At 39.6% G+C, this 14,719-nt stretch overlaps 5 protein-coding genes across 5 annotated transcripts; 2 read left to right on the forward strand and 3 right to left on the reverse strand.

Annotated features, from left to right (window-relative positions):
* Positions 1-5,231: 5,231 nt before the first annotated feature.
* On the forward strand, positions 5,232-5,360 carry SS1G_01916 (predicted protein; the record flags this gene model as incomplete). The annotated part of the gene is made up of 1 exon (XM_001597670.1): positions 5,232-5,360. One exon carries the CDS (start codon positions 5,232-5,234, stop codon positions 5,358-5,360), a length of 129 nt encoding a protein of 42 aa, XP_001597720.1.
* Positions 5,361-6,085: 725 nt separating this feature from the next.
* SS1G_01917 (hypothetical protein) lies at positions 6,086-6,847 on the reverse strand (the record flags this gene model as incomplete). Its single annotated transcript, XM_001597671.1, has 3 exons — positions 6,086-6,173; positions 6,279-6,724; positions 6,770-6,847. 3 exons carry the CDS (start codon positions 6,845-6,847, stop codon positions 6,086-6,088), a joined length of 612 nt encoding a protein of 203 aa, XP_001597721.1.
* A 1,052-nt stretch (positions 6,848-7,899) lies between these two features.
* On the forward strand, positions 7,900-8,867 carry SS1G_01918 (hypothetical protein; the record flags this gene model as incomplete). Its single annotated transcript, XM_001597672.1, has 3 exons — positions 7,900-7,930; positions 7,986-8,060; positions 8,311-8,867. 3 exons carry the CDS (start codon positions 7,900-7,902, stop codon positions 8,865-8,867), a joined length of 663 nt encoding a protein of 220 aa, XP_001597722.1.
* Positions 8,868-9,586: 719 nt separating this feature from the next.
* Positions 9,587-10,922, reverse strand: SS1G_01919 (hypothetical protein; the record flags this gene model as incomplete). Its single annotated transcript, XM_001597673.1, has 4 exons — positions 9,587-9,691; positions 9,765-10,569; positions 10,640-10,855; positions 10,903-10,922. The coding sequence occupies 4 exons, from the start codon at positions 10,920-10,922 to the stop codon at positions 9,587-9,589; spliced, it is 1,146 nt and encodes a 381-aa protein (XP_001597723.1).
* Positions 10,923-11,990: 1,068 nt separating this feature from the next.
* SS1G_01920 (predicted protein) lies at positions 11,991-14,000 on the reverse strand (the record flags this gene model as incomplete). The annotated part of the gene is made up of 1 exon (XM_001597674.1): positions 11,991-14,000. One exon carries the CDS (start codon positions 13,998-14,000, stop codon positions 11,991-11,993), a length of 2,010 nt encoding a protein of 669 aa, XP_001597724.1.
* Positions 14,001-14,719: the final 719 nt, after the last annotated feature.

Here is a 14,719-nt window from a genome sequence, read left to right on the forward strand (position 1 = left end):
TGATCTATATTGGACTCTACTCCGTGGGAGTATTATATTTATTATTGTGTGAGCGAGCAGAGTGAAATATGTGTAGGGTGGAAGGGTGGAGGTTTATAGGTTTATAAGAAATAAAACATTATATTATAACGTAACTTATGGTGAACCGGGTCATATGGGGAACCGGGTCACAAAATTCAATTTTCTCTATGCGATCTAGTTCTACGAGCTACACATTCATCTAATTCCAACTCTAAATCGCTTGAACTATTCTCTAGCTCTTCCTCTTCAGTACCTTCTTCTAATCCTTCAATTGAACGTTTACATGGCCGTCCTTGTGGCCTTTTCTCCTTGGGCTTCTCCTTTGCCTTATATACGATTTTCAATACTTCCTCAGTACTAAAGACAAATTAGCCTTGTAATTTGATCCTTTTGCCTTTAGTTCTTTTCTTTCGAGTCTCGATTATCTCCTGAACATCAGCGAGCTGTTTCCGAAGTAGGGTTATCTCAATATTTTGAGATTCTACAAGCCTAATCATTCTTTTGGTATATCGATGAGTTGGTGATATAAAAGAATCACTGCCTGCTAGAGCTGAATTAAAGATCTGATTTTCTTGCCTTAGTTCTATCCCATCTGGAGGAGAACTTCGGAGTATAGAAAAGTCTAGATCTTGATTGGTAGTTCTTATCTGTGAAGTAAAAGGTTGTTGAGAGGGGTTAAATAATAATGTATCAAATACTTTTTGTAGAGAAAAAGGTATCAAACCAACTCCTTTTCAACCAGCTTTAATATTAGAAGAGTTGATTGCTTTTATTCTGATCTTTTGAAATAGTTCTACCCATTCAGCTCTTTGGATTCGCTTTACACTAACTCGAGAATATCGATCGACCTTTAAAGAATGATATCGTTTTATTGGCCTATATACTTCAATATCAAGAAGTTAAAGCAAATAAAAGCAATAAAGAGGTAGTATAAGCAAATCGATATCCTTCTTTACATAAAAAGCAATTAGATTGTTTGTAATATGATTTGAATGACCATCCATGATTAAAAGTCGAGGCTGGTCACTTGACACTTTCTTGGATTCTGGCTCGAAAACCCTTTATAATCATTTTAATCTATAATTATTTAAGATTCATCCATTTGTATTAGTAAAGAACTATCAATCTTGAAGTGTATCCTTTGAAATCCATATAGTATTTATATTTTGAATTTTAAAAATGATTATAAATAATAAAGCCTTCCTAATTACACTAATATATTCAAGTATAGTTATTCATTCTTGTTTATCAATTATAATCTTCCAATTCGATTTTTGAGTAGAATCAATTATAATACAAATACTTTGAATATCTTCGATTGTAAATCCGATTTCATCTATATTATATATATTATTTAATTTATACCTTCGCTTAATAAAATACATTTGGAATATGTCAAACCAAGCCTGAATATTTTCTGAAGTTGTTTTTTTAACTTGATTAGACTTTGATTGATGTGAATAATATACTTTAAGTTCTGGATATTGTTTTTAGAACCTATAGATCCATTTGTGGCTTATAAGTGGAATATTTATCGAGATAAGGTTTGAAGAGAATGCAACTTGGATATATTGAATACAAATTTCATCAGTTATTTCCTTCAATAATATAGGTATAATAAGGAATTTAGTAATAGTAGAATGTAAGATCTATTATATTAATGTATTTTCTTCTGTATTTAAAAGAATTTGAGCTATTTTGTAAGATTGGGTATATGATTTCCTTTTAGCGATCCTAGCTATAAGAGTTGATGTTGACCTCCTGGGATCTTGGCAGCATATGTATATATATTGCATGATGCATATAAGGAGCAAACAAAACTCAACTTTTAATTCATTCTTTCCTTTTTGGTATACTGTTTGTTTGCTTTCAATATTTTGATTTCAAAGCACTTTAATTCCGAAGGCTGAATACCTAACCTTATTCCTTCATTTTTTTTTTTTTGAATATATACTCGCAGCTTAACTGCTTAGCTAGAGAATCAATCAATTCAATCTGATGCTCTTTCTGGTCTAAAGAAACCCAATAGTTGATTTAGGAACTTCAAAATGCTTTACAGTTTTTCTAATTGAATTAAATTCCTTTAATTGAAGTGCAATAATAGCATTCTGTATCTTCTCTTCAATTTGAGAAGGTGTAAGAGGTGGTTCGAGACGCATAGCAAAAATTATTATAGTTTGAAGTTAGTGATGAGCTAATTATGACCCGGTTCCCCATATGACCCGGTTCACTATAAGTTACGTTATTAATAATTTTATTGTAATTAATAAATCCTGTGATGTAAATTATTAGATTTTGTGAAATAACTAAAGGTTTCTTTTTATTAATTAAAAAAATAATATGACCAAAAGGGTGGGAGGAAAGCAGGGATTTCCGTCACAAATAGTTATATTTATATTTAACAATTAACAAATTCTAATAAATTTAATTTGTATCAAAAGATTGGGTGGAAGAGGCCTCTATATTGATTATATTACTACGCGTGTAGGCATATTAATCTCCTCTTGATATCCTCTGAGGGGACCAATATGCCTGCTTATGGTTCGTCTAATCTAGCCTGTTTAGGTAACCGTATTACTAATCACGACACGTGATTAGTACCGGTAACTTCTATTCCTTTTAACAATTTGATTATATTTTGTTTTGAGTTATTAAAAAAATATTACTATAATTCTTTTAGATTGAATTTGAAATCTTGGATTTTTATTAACTAGTTGTGTTACGAGGTTTGCCGTCTAGATCACGTGGAAGTACTCTAGGCTCTCGAGGTGGTTTATAACTAGGCGTCAAGCAGGGACTTAAAGTAATGACAATAATGCAATTCGTAACTAATAGTAGAGTATACTAAATGATTGATCTTGAGCACGAAGCTCTATACAAAGGAAATCCATCTTGATTATATAGACCTTCATGCCTATGGCTAGTCAGGACCGCGCAGCGGTCCATAACGTGACTTAATCACGTTACCTTGGTTTAGTCATGTGACGCGGCGTAGAAGATAGCCGTCGTAACAAGTTGGTTATAAAATATTAAGTATATAATAATTATATTTATATTTTTTAAACTAGGTCAGGCCAGTCTTATTTATTATTACAATACTTTACTGAAGATATTATGTGACGGAAATCCCTGCTTTCCTCCCACCCTTATTATATAAGAAACCTCAGGTACATTAACCATGTCCACACATGATACGATTACTCGAGATTAGTATACGATTTAGGTGACCTGAGGATCAGATCCGGACAAGTACTAGGTATCAATGGTTATCGGTAAAGTAAGATCATTGGAGGAATAAATATGACTTCTTTTTGCCTAGCCATTGCGGCTAGGCTATTCATTTGTGTATATATAGAGTAGCTATCCCCATCTACAGGTGCTCTTCACCTGTAGATTCTAAGTTAAATACAATTGCTGGTCTATAAACACCCTTTTGGTCACAATTATTACTTTTAGAATTCTTCTAATTGAAGCTTTTTTGTATTTGTAATGGTGTCTTCAGTACGGTAAGGAAGGGTATATTATGTGACTTTCTGCTTTATAACATCTTATTTGGAAATTTGTGTGGATTTACGCCACTGGATGGAAAAGGAGAAGGAGAAGTAGAAAGAGAAAGAAGAGATAGTAATTTGTTTCTCAGTCTCAGGCATGGAATTTGGATGATATGAGATTCTATGTTCCTGAGTTTATTATTTACTTACGTATCTTTTTCTATGATCTTGACCAGCCAAACAAAAAATCTGTAGTTAGCTAGTAAGTTTTTTATGTTTGATTTTCATCTGCCTGCGAGGCGGTATATCCCATATCTTAATAAAACCCAAACAACAGGATGGATGAATGATCACACTTTAAGTATACCTACAATAGTGAGCCCCTAACAGGAACCGTGAAAAATATTTTTCGTAATATTAGATATATAAATTTTGACTGATAAACTGACGCTTCGACACCCGATTTATTTTTGGAGATATGTAAATTGATCATGATTCTTCCAGCACCTAGCAATAGTATAGCACTATTGCGTAAGCGAGGATTTGTTGCTAATTCTAGGAAGTCGGGGATACCCATGTCTTGGTTGGGTATTTTCATCATTGTTTCATGTAGTATGTACGCGGAGACAGTAATAGGTTTGAAATAATAGATATATAGTATTTCATTCTTACTATCAAATGTCCTGCTTTTCCTTGTTGTTTGAATGATCATCTTAGATATGAAAAAGAAGAATAGGAGAAGAAGGAAAATATGGGATGCGATAAAATACTAGCCTATGGTGAATTTTGGTGCAGGAATAGACACATTCACGAGGGAAAGGTAGTTTGGCACTGATATTATATGAAGTCAGTTACGGGATCGGTTACGAAGATCAGGTCTGTGATTTGGGATACTCATACTGCCTTCTTGGTATATAATAGGGAGAATTGTATAAAATTTAAGTGTCACAATTGTCTCAATTCCAAAGAATTGACCTCTAAATAAAGAAATTCTTCATCCATGAAACGGATGCTTGTACTCAGATCTCAATATCAAGATTCACCCTATCACAAATATCCAACACAATATTGCTTTTGCATCGCCCTGATCTCGTACCCTTCATCACCAGACCTTCTAAACATAACCCATCATTCTTCACGCACCTGCTCCTCCCCATTTCTAAGCTAGCAATCTCTCTAATTGCCTTCTCTACACTATCTGATATCCCCGTGACAAATCAACCACTAAGTATACACCCTCTATCCCATCTGATAACCCACCTGTTCTAGAATTAAAAAATTCAACTTATTGACTAAACAAACACAAGTTTCGGTGGAAAAGCTGAGAGGTAAAGAGAAGAGAGTGAGCCTAGAGCAGGGTGTATATGATGCGCGGAAGGGAAAATTGATTGACTATTCATAGCCTCAATTTGTGCCGTGTAAAAGGGCTTAAAACTGGGTACTAATGCCAAGAATGAATATATTAGGCGTATAGCCAATGGGTTTGCAATGGTTTGAGGGAGTTAAAATATGATGAGGGTAATGGATGTGGTGGGGAGTCGTAGGAAGTGCATTTTGAATCTTTTTTTTTTCTTTGAGTAATAACGGTAATGTGGAAAGGATGGAATTGCAAAGTCCTTACTCAAATCGGGACGAGAAAAAGATGAGTAAAGGTCGTATATTCCGCAATGTGTCTAAATCAGCTTAAGTATAGAGCCACAAAAGCGTGCCTGAACAAACATGCCCAGTAGAAAGGATGTACGAGAAGGAATATTGCGGGAGCATCCGTCTGGATACAAGGAATATCGAGCGCTCATACGGATAGTCATTCTAGGACTCAAAGGTCAAACAGTTGATACGACTATTTAATATAGTTCCTTGCTTACATTATTGCGTGAGCTTGCCTCGCCACACTTGTCACCTGGATACACACAATAGCAATCAAATCTTGATAAGGAGAGCAAGCTCCCGCCGAGATTTCACTTGAACATAATTATCACTTGGAGTCGGCTCACAACCTAAAGATTCTTGATCTGAGATCCAACTTCTATTAAACAATTCCCAGGATATTTCCGAAATTGAGATTGAGGGACGATGATGTTGGTTAACATGTTTCCACTTTCACCGCAGAGCGATCTTGTGATTGCAAAGCGCGGCCATCTAAGCACCACTGATCGTCCTTGTGAGATTCGTTGGCTTTGTATGAGCTAGATTTCTTAATGATATGGGAAGATCGAGTTAATGATTTATATGAACATGGAAGAATATAGGGCAAAATTTGATAACCACGAGCAGCAATGGAGCTGATGAAGGGTTTGCTGCCGGTAGGACGGGATTATATACCGATATTGTGTCGTGCTTATTTGTACGAAAGCCCCTCATTAGATAGGCATCTTCCACATATGTTTTTTGCATTTATTTCTGCATCCCCATTGTCCTTCTTCCGTGTTTCGTCTTAAATCCCTGTATTGCAACAGTCGCACTTGGTTTACCAATTTTGATCCTGGGTAGTCCGGAGATCACTAGATCTGGGATGAGCGTAAAAATACCACAAGCTATATATTGAGCTGTAACTCTATGATATCGAGTGATGTTCATTTATCATTAAACTCCACCTCACTATACCCTAACTTTTCCATTTGTTCCCTAAAGAGAGCTGCCTCCTGGGTCATCTCCTCCATACTACGCCCACAGAAGATTAATCAGTAAGCCATTCTGAGACATTCAGATCCATTCTCAAAGAAAACCTCACGAGAATAGACAATTTAGGTCAAAATAAAAACTTACCTCCTTGGCAATCTATCTTCATCATCCACCCTCGGGAATTTCCCCATTTGCACCGGTCTCTTCCCCAACTCCACAGCCTTATCCCATAGTGCCCCACCAATATTCCCTTCCTCCCCTTGCAGCTTGGCATAGACACCATCTCCAATCACTCTGCTTTCCTTTGTTCTCGGTATAACATGACAGTGAAAATGTGGTACCGTTTGCCCGCTTTCCGGTCCGTCTTGAATAGCGATATTGAAAGATCCTTCCTTGGGGTTTCCATCGGGAAAATAATGAGATGCGAGCATCTTTTGTACTTTTTGGGTAGTAGAAAAGATATCATTGAGTTCAAGAGGTGAAAGATCGGTCATGCGTGGATGCTGGGTGTAGGGGATGATGAGCACATGACCTGGGAGAATGGGCTTGATGTTTACGAGACAGTAGCAATGGGTAGATTTGTGAAAGATCTGGAATGACAGTTAGAAAACCTAGAGCACCATTTTTGGGCCTACCCATCTGAAGCTTGCCTGATCTGTGACTTCGAATTTCCCAAAACGGATGGGCTTTTTTGAGGGAGTGTTAAAAGTCATGGTGCGATATTGAAGGTTGCGGAATAGAAACACTTGAAAGCGAATATGACGGGATACTTGTCTTACTACCATATCCCAATTATTCCACAGTTGAATATTAGAGAGTCTTTCTGTTGATCTGATTTGTGGAATGGTTTTGTCATGGAAAGGGAAGGAGAACCCTCCGTTTGATGTTGCTCTTATTGCTTAGTCATCATGTATGCCGCAGATCTGATCTTTTGCGAGATTCTTTTGTTCATCACAACATTAGCATCAACATCAATATCGACACCAAGCTAGGAAGTATTGATACATTTAGCAAGAGCTTTACAAATAATTCATTATATCCATCACAACCTAGTATTATGGTTGTTTGCTTTTAAACACCCCTTAGAGGAGCAAAGTTTCATACGAAAAATCTAGAATAGTGTGGAACAGCAGGGCTATGTATTGCTGTAGCTTGACAGTGAACCATTATGCATGGTAAAGAGCCGGCTGTTCATTCCTCAGACAGCTGTTCAGCCAAAGTGGTTTCTTTTTCATTTAGAGACAGACTTTCCGGGATTCTATGCTTTCCAACAGCCACACCAACTAACATCATCATACATTTATTCTGAAAACTGTCATGCATATACTCCGTTACGGCATCCCTCCCCAAAGGATCCACACCGTCCTTCGCCCTTCTTTTCGGAGAAAAATGATCCACTTGTATCAATGTGTTTACGATGATTTACTAGGGATTAATAATGCTGACTAGTTGTCCGCGGGCTAAAGCCGTCGTTTGAAATTCTTGATTGCGGAGTGATCAGTCATGAAGATCTTGGGTCCACAAGTTAAATCAAGTGAAGAATTTTTATATCAATGGCAATTCTTCGGTTTATGGAAATGAAACCTGTGAGAAGGGTTGTTACAACTCGTTGTCCGAGCTCAACGCCACTAGATGGGGAACTAGTCGCTATATCCGTATATACGGGGGGAAAGCTTTTCATATTTATATATATTCCCTTGCAAAAACACAATCCGCTTCAACTCATTCACATATCACGTACTATATACAAATCCAATTCAGCAACATGAGCCAACCAATTACTCTCTATGGCCACAGTAAGTCAATGCTAGTGGAATGGAGATACCAGGAAGGATACTGACAAAAGAATAGGAGGCGGCCCAAACCCATGGAAGGTGGCCATTATTCTTGAGGAGCTCAAGGTTCCATATATCAACAAGTTTATGGGTTCGTGCCTGTTTCATTATTTCTCACGCAAACCTCGTTCAGAGTTCACGAGGCTGTCATTCTGATTGAGATGCTTCAAAGTTGAAGCGTTGTCGATCTTTTGAGCAGGTTTAAACATCAAGAGTGCATTCAACATTCTGGACAAAGTCAACATACCAAATGGACTTGGTATGCAAGAGAAATTTAAAAACAAATTTGGACCTTCATGATCATGACGAACATGTGAAATCCACTAACACCACCCATCTAGAAATGGCCGACCTCAAAAAAGAGCCCTTCGAAACAATCAACCCCAACGGCCGCGTCCCCGCCATCACCGACCCAAACACCGACGTTACACTTTGGGAATCCGGCGCTATAATCGAATATCTAATTGATACCTACGACCACACCGCCGCACTAACCTACACCTCATCCCCAGAGCGCTACCAAGTAAAACAATGGCTGCACTTCCAAATGTCCGGCCAAGGTCCCTACTACGGACAAGCAGCTTGGTTTACCAAATTCCACGCCGAGAAGATAGATAGCGCCATTGAGAGATATCTCGAGCAAATCAAGAGAGTGCTCTATGTTCTGGACAAACATTTGAACGGAAAAGAATGGTTAGTGGGTGATAAGTGCACTTTTGCAGATTTGTCGTTTGTTCCATGGGATATGGCTATCCCGTGGATTTTCGGCGATCGAGTTGGAGAATTGGAGATTGAGAAGAATTATCCGCATTATTTTGCGTGGAATAAGAGATTGATGGAGAGACCTTCTGTGCAGAAGATTGTTAAAGATAAGGCGGCTGCTACGAGTGGTCATTAGGTTGATAGGAGATATACGGCTTTTTTAGCTAGTCTCGCAATTCATCAATGAAGTGAATCTCTGTATTTAAAATCGAGGTGAAATTTAAAATACGTGGGAATGATAATACACATTGGAACATTAGAACGTAGACTAGGTAACTATCATGTTACGATGTGAGCGGTTCTCGTTGGCACCTCTATGATTTCCGGATAGGTGTCTTGGATGTTTTACCATCCTCTTCATGTCTAATCACAACACAAACGATCAACATCAATGATCCGGTACCCAGGTGAATTAAGAAGGCAAAAGTGTATGTGCAGGGAAATGCTTCCCTAGCTTAAAAAATCCCCAAGAAAATCAGTTGTTCCACGGCTGAGGATTTTTCATCCGCCTATCACTCAAATAATATCATATCATAACGAGTAACACTTGTGGTACTGCAATCATATTCTAATAAGCTGAAATAAATCATAACAGTCCCAATGCCATTCATAACCTTGCAAATCATCCGATTAAAACCATTCTCAGTCTGAAGGAAACGAGTCGTAAAGAAAAGTAGTGAAAAAAGAACCAATCAAAAGCCCTTCTTCGCGGCTCCTCGTGCGAATGCAAGAGCAGGTAAACGAATGTAGTGGTGATGCACATTATCCAAAATCGGATATGAACATTTACCAACTTCTATATTATGGCGAGGCTCTTATCCGTTAATCTTGAGAAAAGAATACTTCGCGCCGCTACTACAAAATGAAGGTTGATTCGCCGAAGAGCGTTCCTTGTTCCTCTACAACTGTCTCGCCATCTTTGATCTTGAGAACAAGGGAATCTGTTGGAGGGATAGCCCACTAGAAATATGTTAGAGTTGGAAAATTTTAAGCCAGTTGCTTAGATGAGAGTAAAAGCAGTAGGATAGTTTACCTGATAACAAAAGGGTCTAGTTCCAACAACTCCTCCAACAACCGATTTGATAAAACTGGGGATGTGGGATAGAATATCAACTCTGTCTGTTCTTTCCCCAAGCGGTCCACTCAAAAGTGCAGTGAAATCGCCAGATTTACTCTTGCCTTCCCACTTATACTCCACCGAAACAGGTTCTGGCCAAAGAGTCTCTGGGTCCTCCTTTGACTCAGTATGCTTTACAGTGTTGGTAGCACCAGCGTATACGATCTCGCCGTCCTTTACGACACCCCCAACATTCACAGAGGTGTGACCATAAGAGGCCGGGGTTGTGAATTCCATCATGATGGCTGAGTAGGTAGGCGTTTGGAAAGTCAAAAAGTTCCATTTTGCTGCAGCGTGGTGGGGTTTCATGCCTTGGATGGCGTGAATAAAAATACCGCGTCCTTTGAAGTCATAGTTCTTCTCAGGTGTGGTAATTGTCCCGCTGACGGTGCATCGAGGCCAGAAACGATGCCTCATCTCTCCCCAGGGTGCGGCGGGGTCAGTACCGTAATAGGTGGTTCCGTTCTCTCCCACCTGGAAGCCAGGAGCTGCTCGCTTGAATACAAGATTGACAAGCCCAGACTCATTACGAGCGGCTTTAATAGTGTACTCGTCACCAGCCTCATTCAGAGCAATTGAAAGCCCGTCGGCGTAGAACGAAACCATTTCTTCGTCGAAGCCATAGTTTTCGAGCGCATCAGAAAGCCAAAGATGGTCAGATTGTTCGGGACCTTTGTGGTTGAATACTTCCACATTGAGCTGACAAGTTGTTCGAAGTCCGCTGCATCCGGTGTCAGTGTAATGTTACCTGGACGCTAAATACATCTCGTGATTGCATGGATCAGACGTACGCAACATTGTTGTAAATCATCTGAACAGATGCAACTTTACCCTCATCTGAGATCATATAGAAGGTCTGAGTCTCTACATTTGTACTCTCTTGAGCCTTCCATTGCAAATCTTTCTTCGTCAACTCTGTGTATGGAGTCTTCTCAGCCTGAGCTGTCACCGTTCGAATGCCTGCAGAACCATACTCGGGCTCCTCAGTTCCTACGACATTTGCGAGTCTGTTAATTTTAGCTTGTGCTTTTATCAATATCAGGGAGAGGCACACGTCTGTTTAAACCAATTCATCGTGTTTTTTATCGTCAAGGATCTCTTTTTTGGTTGTGTTAGGATGTTTTAGTTAAGAGGAAATCCTTCTCCGAGGTTCATGGTGACACATGATATCGGAGCTAAGACTTAAACGGCCGAGTCGATACTTTTACACCGCCTTCTGAAAATAGATTTATCATGACGATCAACAACAACTTCACTTGGAAAGAAACATCAGGGGAAGAAAGAAGGACCACGGCTAAAAACGTGCGTATAATTATAACTAGCCCGAGTTTGAAATCTTCAAGACAAACAGGCAATTGATCAGCCCTGCTTATGCAAAAACACAAAAGGGAGAAACACCCTACTCGGCGAACATTCATATTCACTATTACCTTTCCTATGTAAGATATACTATTGGGTTTCTTGAGACCAGAAAGAGCATCAGATTGAATTGATTGATTCTCTAGCTAAGCAGTTAAGCTGCGAGTATATATTCAAAAAAAAAAAATGAAGGAATAAGGTTAGGTATTCAGCCTTCGGAATTAAAGTGCTTTGAAATCAAAATATTGAAAGCAAACAAACAGTATACCAAAAAGGAAAGAATGAATTAAAAGTTGAGTTTTGTTTGCTTCTTATATGCATCATGCAATATATATGCATATGCTGCCAAGATCCCAGGAGGTCAACATATACCTACATATAAGTATAGCTTACGCCGCATTGTCCAAGACAAACAAACAATCCTACTTATTGAAAGCATGGCAAAGAAGGAAGATTATACTCAAAGAATGTTCATATTCATTACTATCGGTATCTATGTAAGTCTACACATATGACCAACTCAGAGAATAGAATGCTCAAAACAAATGGCAAAACGATCAAAACATTCCATTCATACGCCCCGAATATCTGTATCTCTCCGACTACCTGTCCAATTCAACGTTCATGCAGAAGTATAGCTACACATCTCTTCCATTCACTCAATTCTATCCACTGTCTGAGATCCTCACCACTTCCTAGAACTTGGGCTCTGGCCATCTCTCTTTATTCTCGGTTTCCTCTCCCATAAACGCATTTCTTCTTGACAGTCCCTTTCCCACAAACTCAGCTCCCTTCTTGTATTTTTGTCCTTAAAGATCTGACTTTGCCTCGTATCTCTTCCCGAAGATTTTTCTCTCCCATCTCGAATTTAAAGGTCTCCAACATTTCCATGTGTTCAATCAACTCTTTCCTAGCCCTATAGCTATCCTCAGTCGCCCTCTCAAAAAACCAGTCTCTCTCAAGCTTCGCTCGCTGTCTGGTTGCATCGGCAATGCGAGCAGTGAGATAGTTGATATGCGAAGCGTTATCAGTAGTATGAGGACACAAAAGACATCCTTCGACCTTTTCATTGCTTGGAGTTTTCGAAACCATGATTCCCGGTCCTTCTTTCCATTGCCTCAATAGATGATCGCCAATCATAGTATGTCGAAGTTCTTTTGTGGTAAGGTTGCTAGAGTTGGCAGCTCCATGTCTGGCCTCCAACCATTCCTCTACACTTCCTTTCCAGTTATCCATCTCTGTATCAATCCAATCGCAGTCTTTCTCATAATCATTGTGTCCGCTATAACCCTTCACCAATATGCGTTTTTCTTCGTCCCAAAACCATCCAAAAATATTCATTCCTTTCGCCATGTTTTGCCATGATGACCAAATCCCCATCAAAGTGTTATCTGCGGCAGCCTTTTGTTCTATGAGGCGCTTCCTGATCACCGAGAATTTATGAGTCAAATTATCATATACTTGATCCATCGAAAATTCCAGAATCACTCCATCACTCATCGTCCATCTAACTTGTTGTGGCCATTCATATTTCGCTTTGTCTCTTTCCTCTTCGTTACGTCTATGATACCAGCTAAAATCCATCGGCTTTGGAGGCGCCAATCGGACATATGTTGTACACGGCGTCTCGTCGCTTGGATCGTCGGTGACAAGCCCATTAATGTTAGAACCCCACAATGGCCTTTGTCGCGGTGGTAAGTAGAAAATGCTCGCTGCACATCCAATCCAGTCCGGGCCGTCCCAATCGAGAGGGCTGAACTTGAAATCAAGAACTTCTTGAACCATCCTACGTATAGCCTCGTCATTGAACGGTCCATCCATCAACGGCTGATGACTCTCCTCTTCCTCCTGGCTATCAACAACGAGCTGCTCTACATTCCGATACGCAATCTGCATATCCAACCTGCTCTCCACCGCCCTACTCATTATCTCATAATCCTTCAACAACTTCAACGCGCTAATGTTGCTTTTCTCCGCCGCCACCACAGCATCCCTTCCCTTATCCAATATATTCTTCACCCTAGACATATCCTTATCCATCCCCAAACTACACATCCAACGTTTCACGCCCGGCTTTTCCCTTTTCCCTCTTAGCTCATAAACACGCACATCCACCCCCGAAGCTCGAACCGCATCATACAAGCGCACCGCATACCAACCCACAAACGTCGTCGCGCGTCGATCTCCATGTGTTGCGACTGTGAACAGAGGGTCATTGGCAAGCGGAAAAACACCCGGCGGCATAAACGTATGACCAAGAGGAAAACTAGAATTTTCAACCTCAGATAGGTTCGCCTCAAGTGAAGAAGAATAAGAAGCAGATGAAGTATCATTAGCAACCTTTTGTTCCGGTTTCGTCGCATGATTAATATGTGGTACTTTAATTCTAGCCGTATACTCAGCTCTTCGTTGCTGCAATAGTTGCTCAGAAACAATCCCCTCTAATATTTTCTCATACCCATCCACTTGCGCTTCAGCCGCCACAATCTGTCTCTGAAACTCCTCCATGAAATCTGCAGCAGCAGCCGCAGCAGCAGGAGCAGAAGCAAGCAATCTACCAACCGCACGTCTCGCCGACTTAGGCGGTACAAATAAAGGCGCAGGTACCAAATCCCCATTCGAATTCGAATCTGAAGACGTGCATATAATACCTGCTTCTAGAGCATACTCGTAGCACTTAGCTAGTGGCGAGCCAGGTAGTTGAGGAGGAAAATTGCTACCGCCGAATGCTGCGAAGGTTGCGCAGCCTCTGCAGTTTGCTGGACAGTGTTGTATGGGTTTGGATAGCGACATGGTGTAGATAGTGTTTATTGTATTGAATGAATGTTGGTGTTATTTGAGTTCAAGTTGGCTGAGATTGACGAAGAGGTGTGTGTAAGTTGTTGTCGATGTGTTTTTATGATATTAGAGGGATTGACGAAGCTATGTGTGTGGATGTGTAGCTAAGTTATCAACTGTATCAACGAAGCCATGTATAAACTATCCCGCCTATACCTTTACAAAGTTAGATAAATCCACACAATACAACACAGTAAAATACAATACCCAAATACCTAGGTAGTTGAGAATGCCGTACTGTCCTCCACAACCCAAGATCAGATCTTGCCAGTTAACTAACTTAACTTACCTACCGCAAGGCTAACTAATAACCAATAACAAAATACCAAAATTCATTTTTAATCTATCAACTTGTAATATCAGACGAGAAGGTGAAGTGAAATAATTCTACCTATCCACTGTCCGGTCCTAGTGTTGAAGCGAAACTTGAGATTCGTAGCCATCGCAGTGTATTTATCAATGTAATCTTACAAAGGAAACCTTGATGGATTAGTAGATCAACCGTCTCAACCTAACCTAGACTGATTTTCAAATTCTCTAGAATTGAGCGTCGTTGTTTTCTACGTTTATGTTTTATAACAGATTCAGATGCATGCAGTATCTTTACGTTGGATTCCACAGGAAGAAAAAGTACCTCAATACCACCCATTCAATACCACACACGTCACAAATTA

This window comes from Sclerotinia sclerotiorum, genomic scaffold, assembly GCF_000146945.2.
Source record: "Sclerotinia sclerotiorum 1980 UF-70 scaffold_2 genomic scaffold, whole genome shotgun sequence".
Lineage (NCBI taxonomy): Eukaryota > Fungi > Ascomycota > Leotiomycetes > Helotiales > Sclerotiniaceae > Sclerotinia > Sclerotinia sclerotiorum.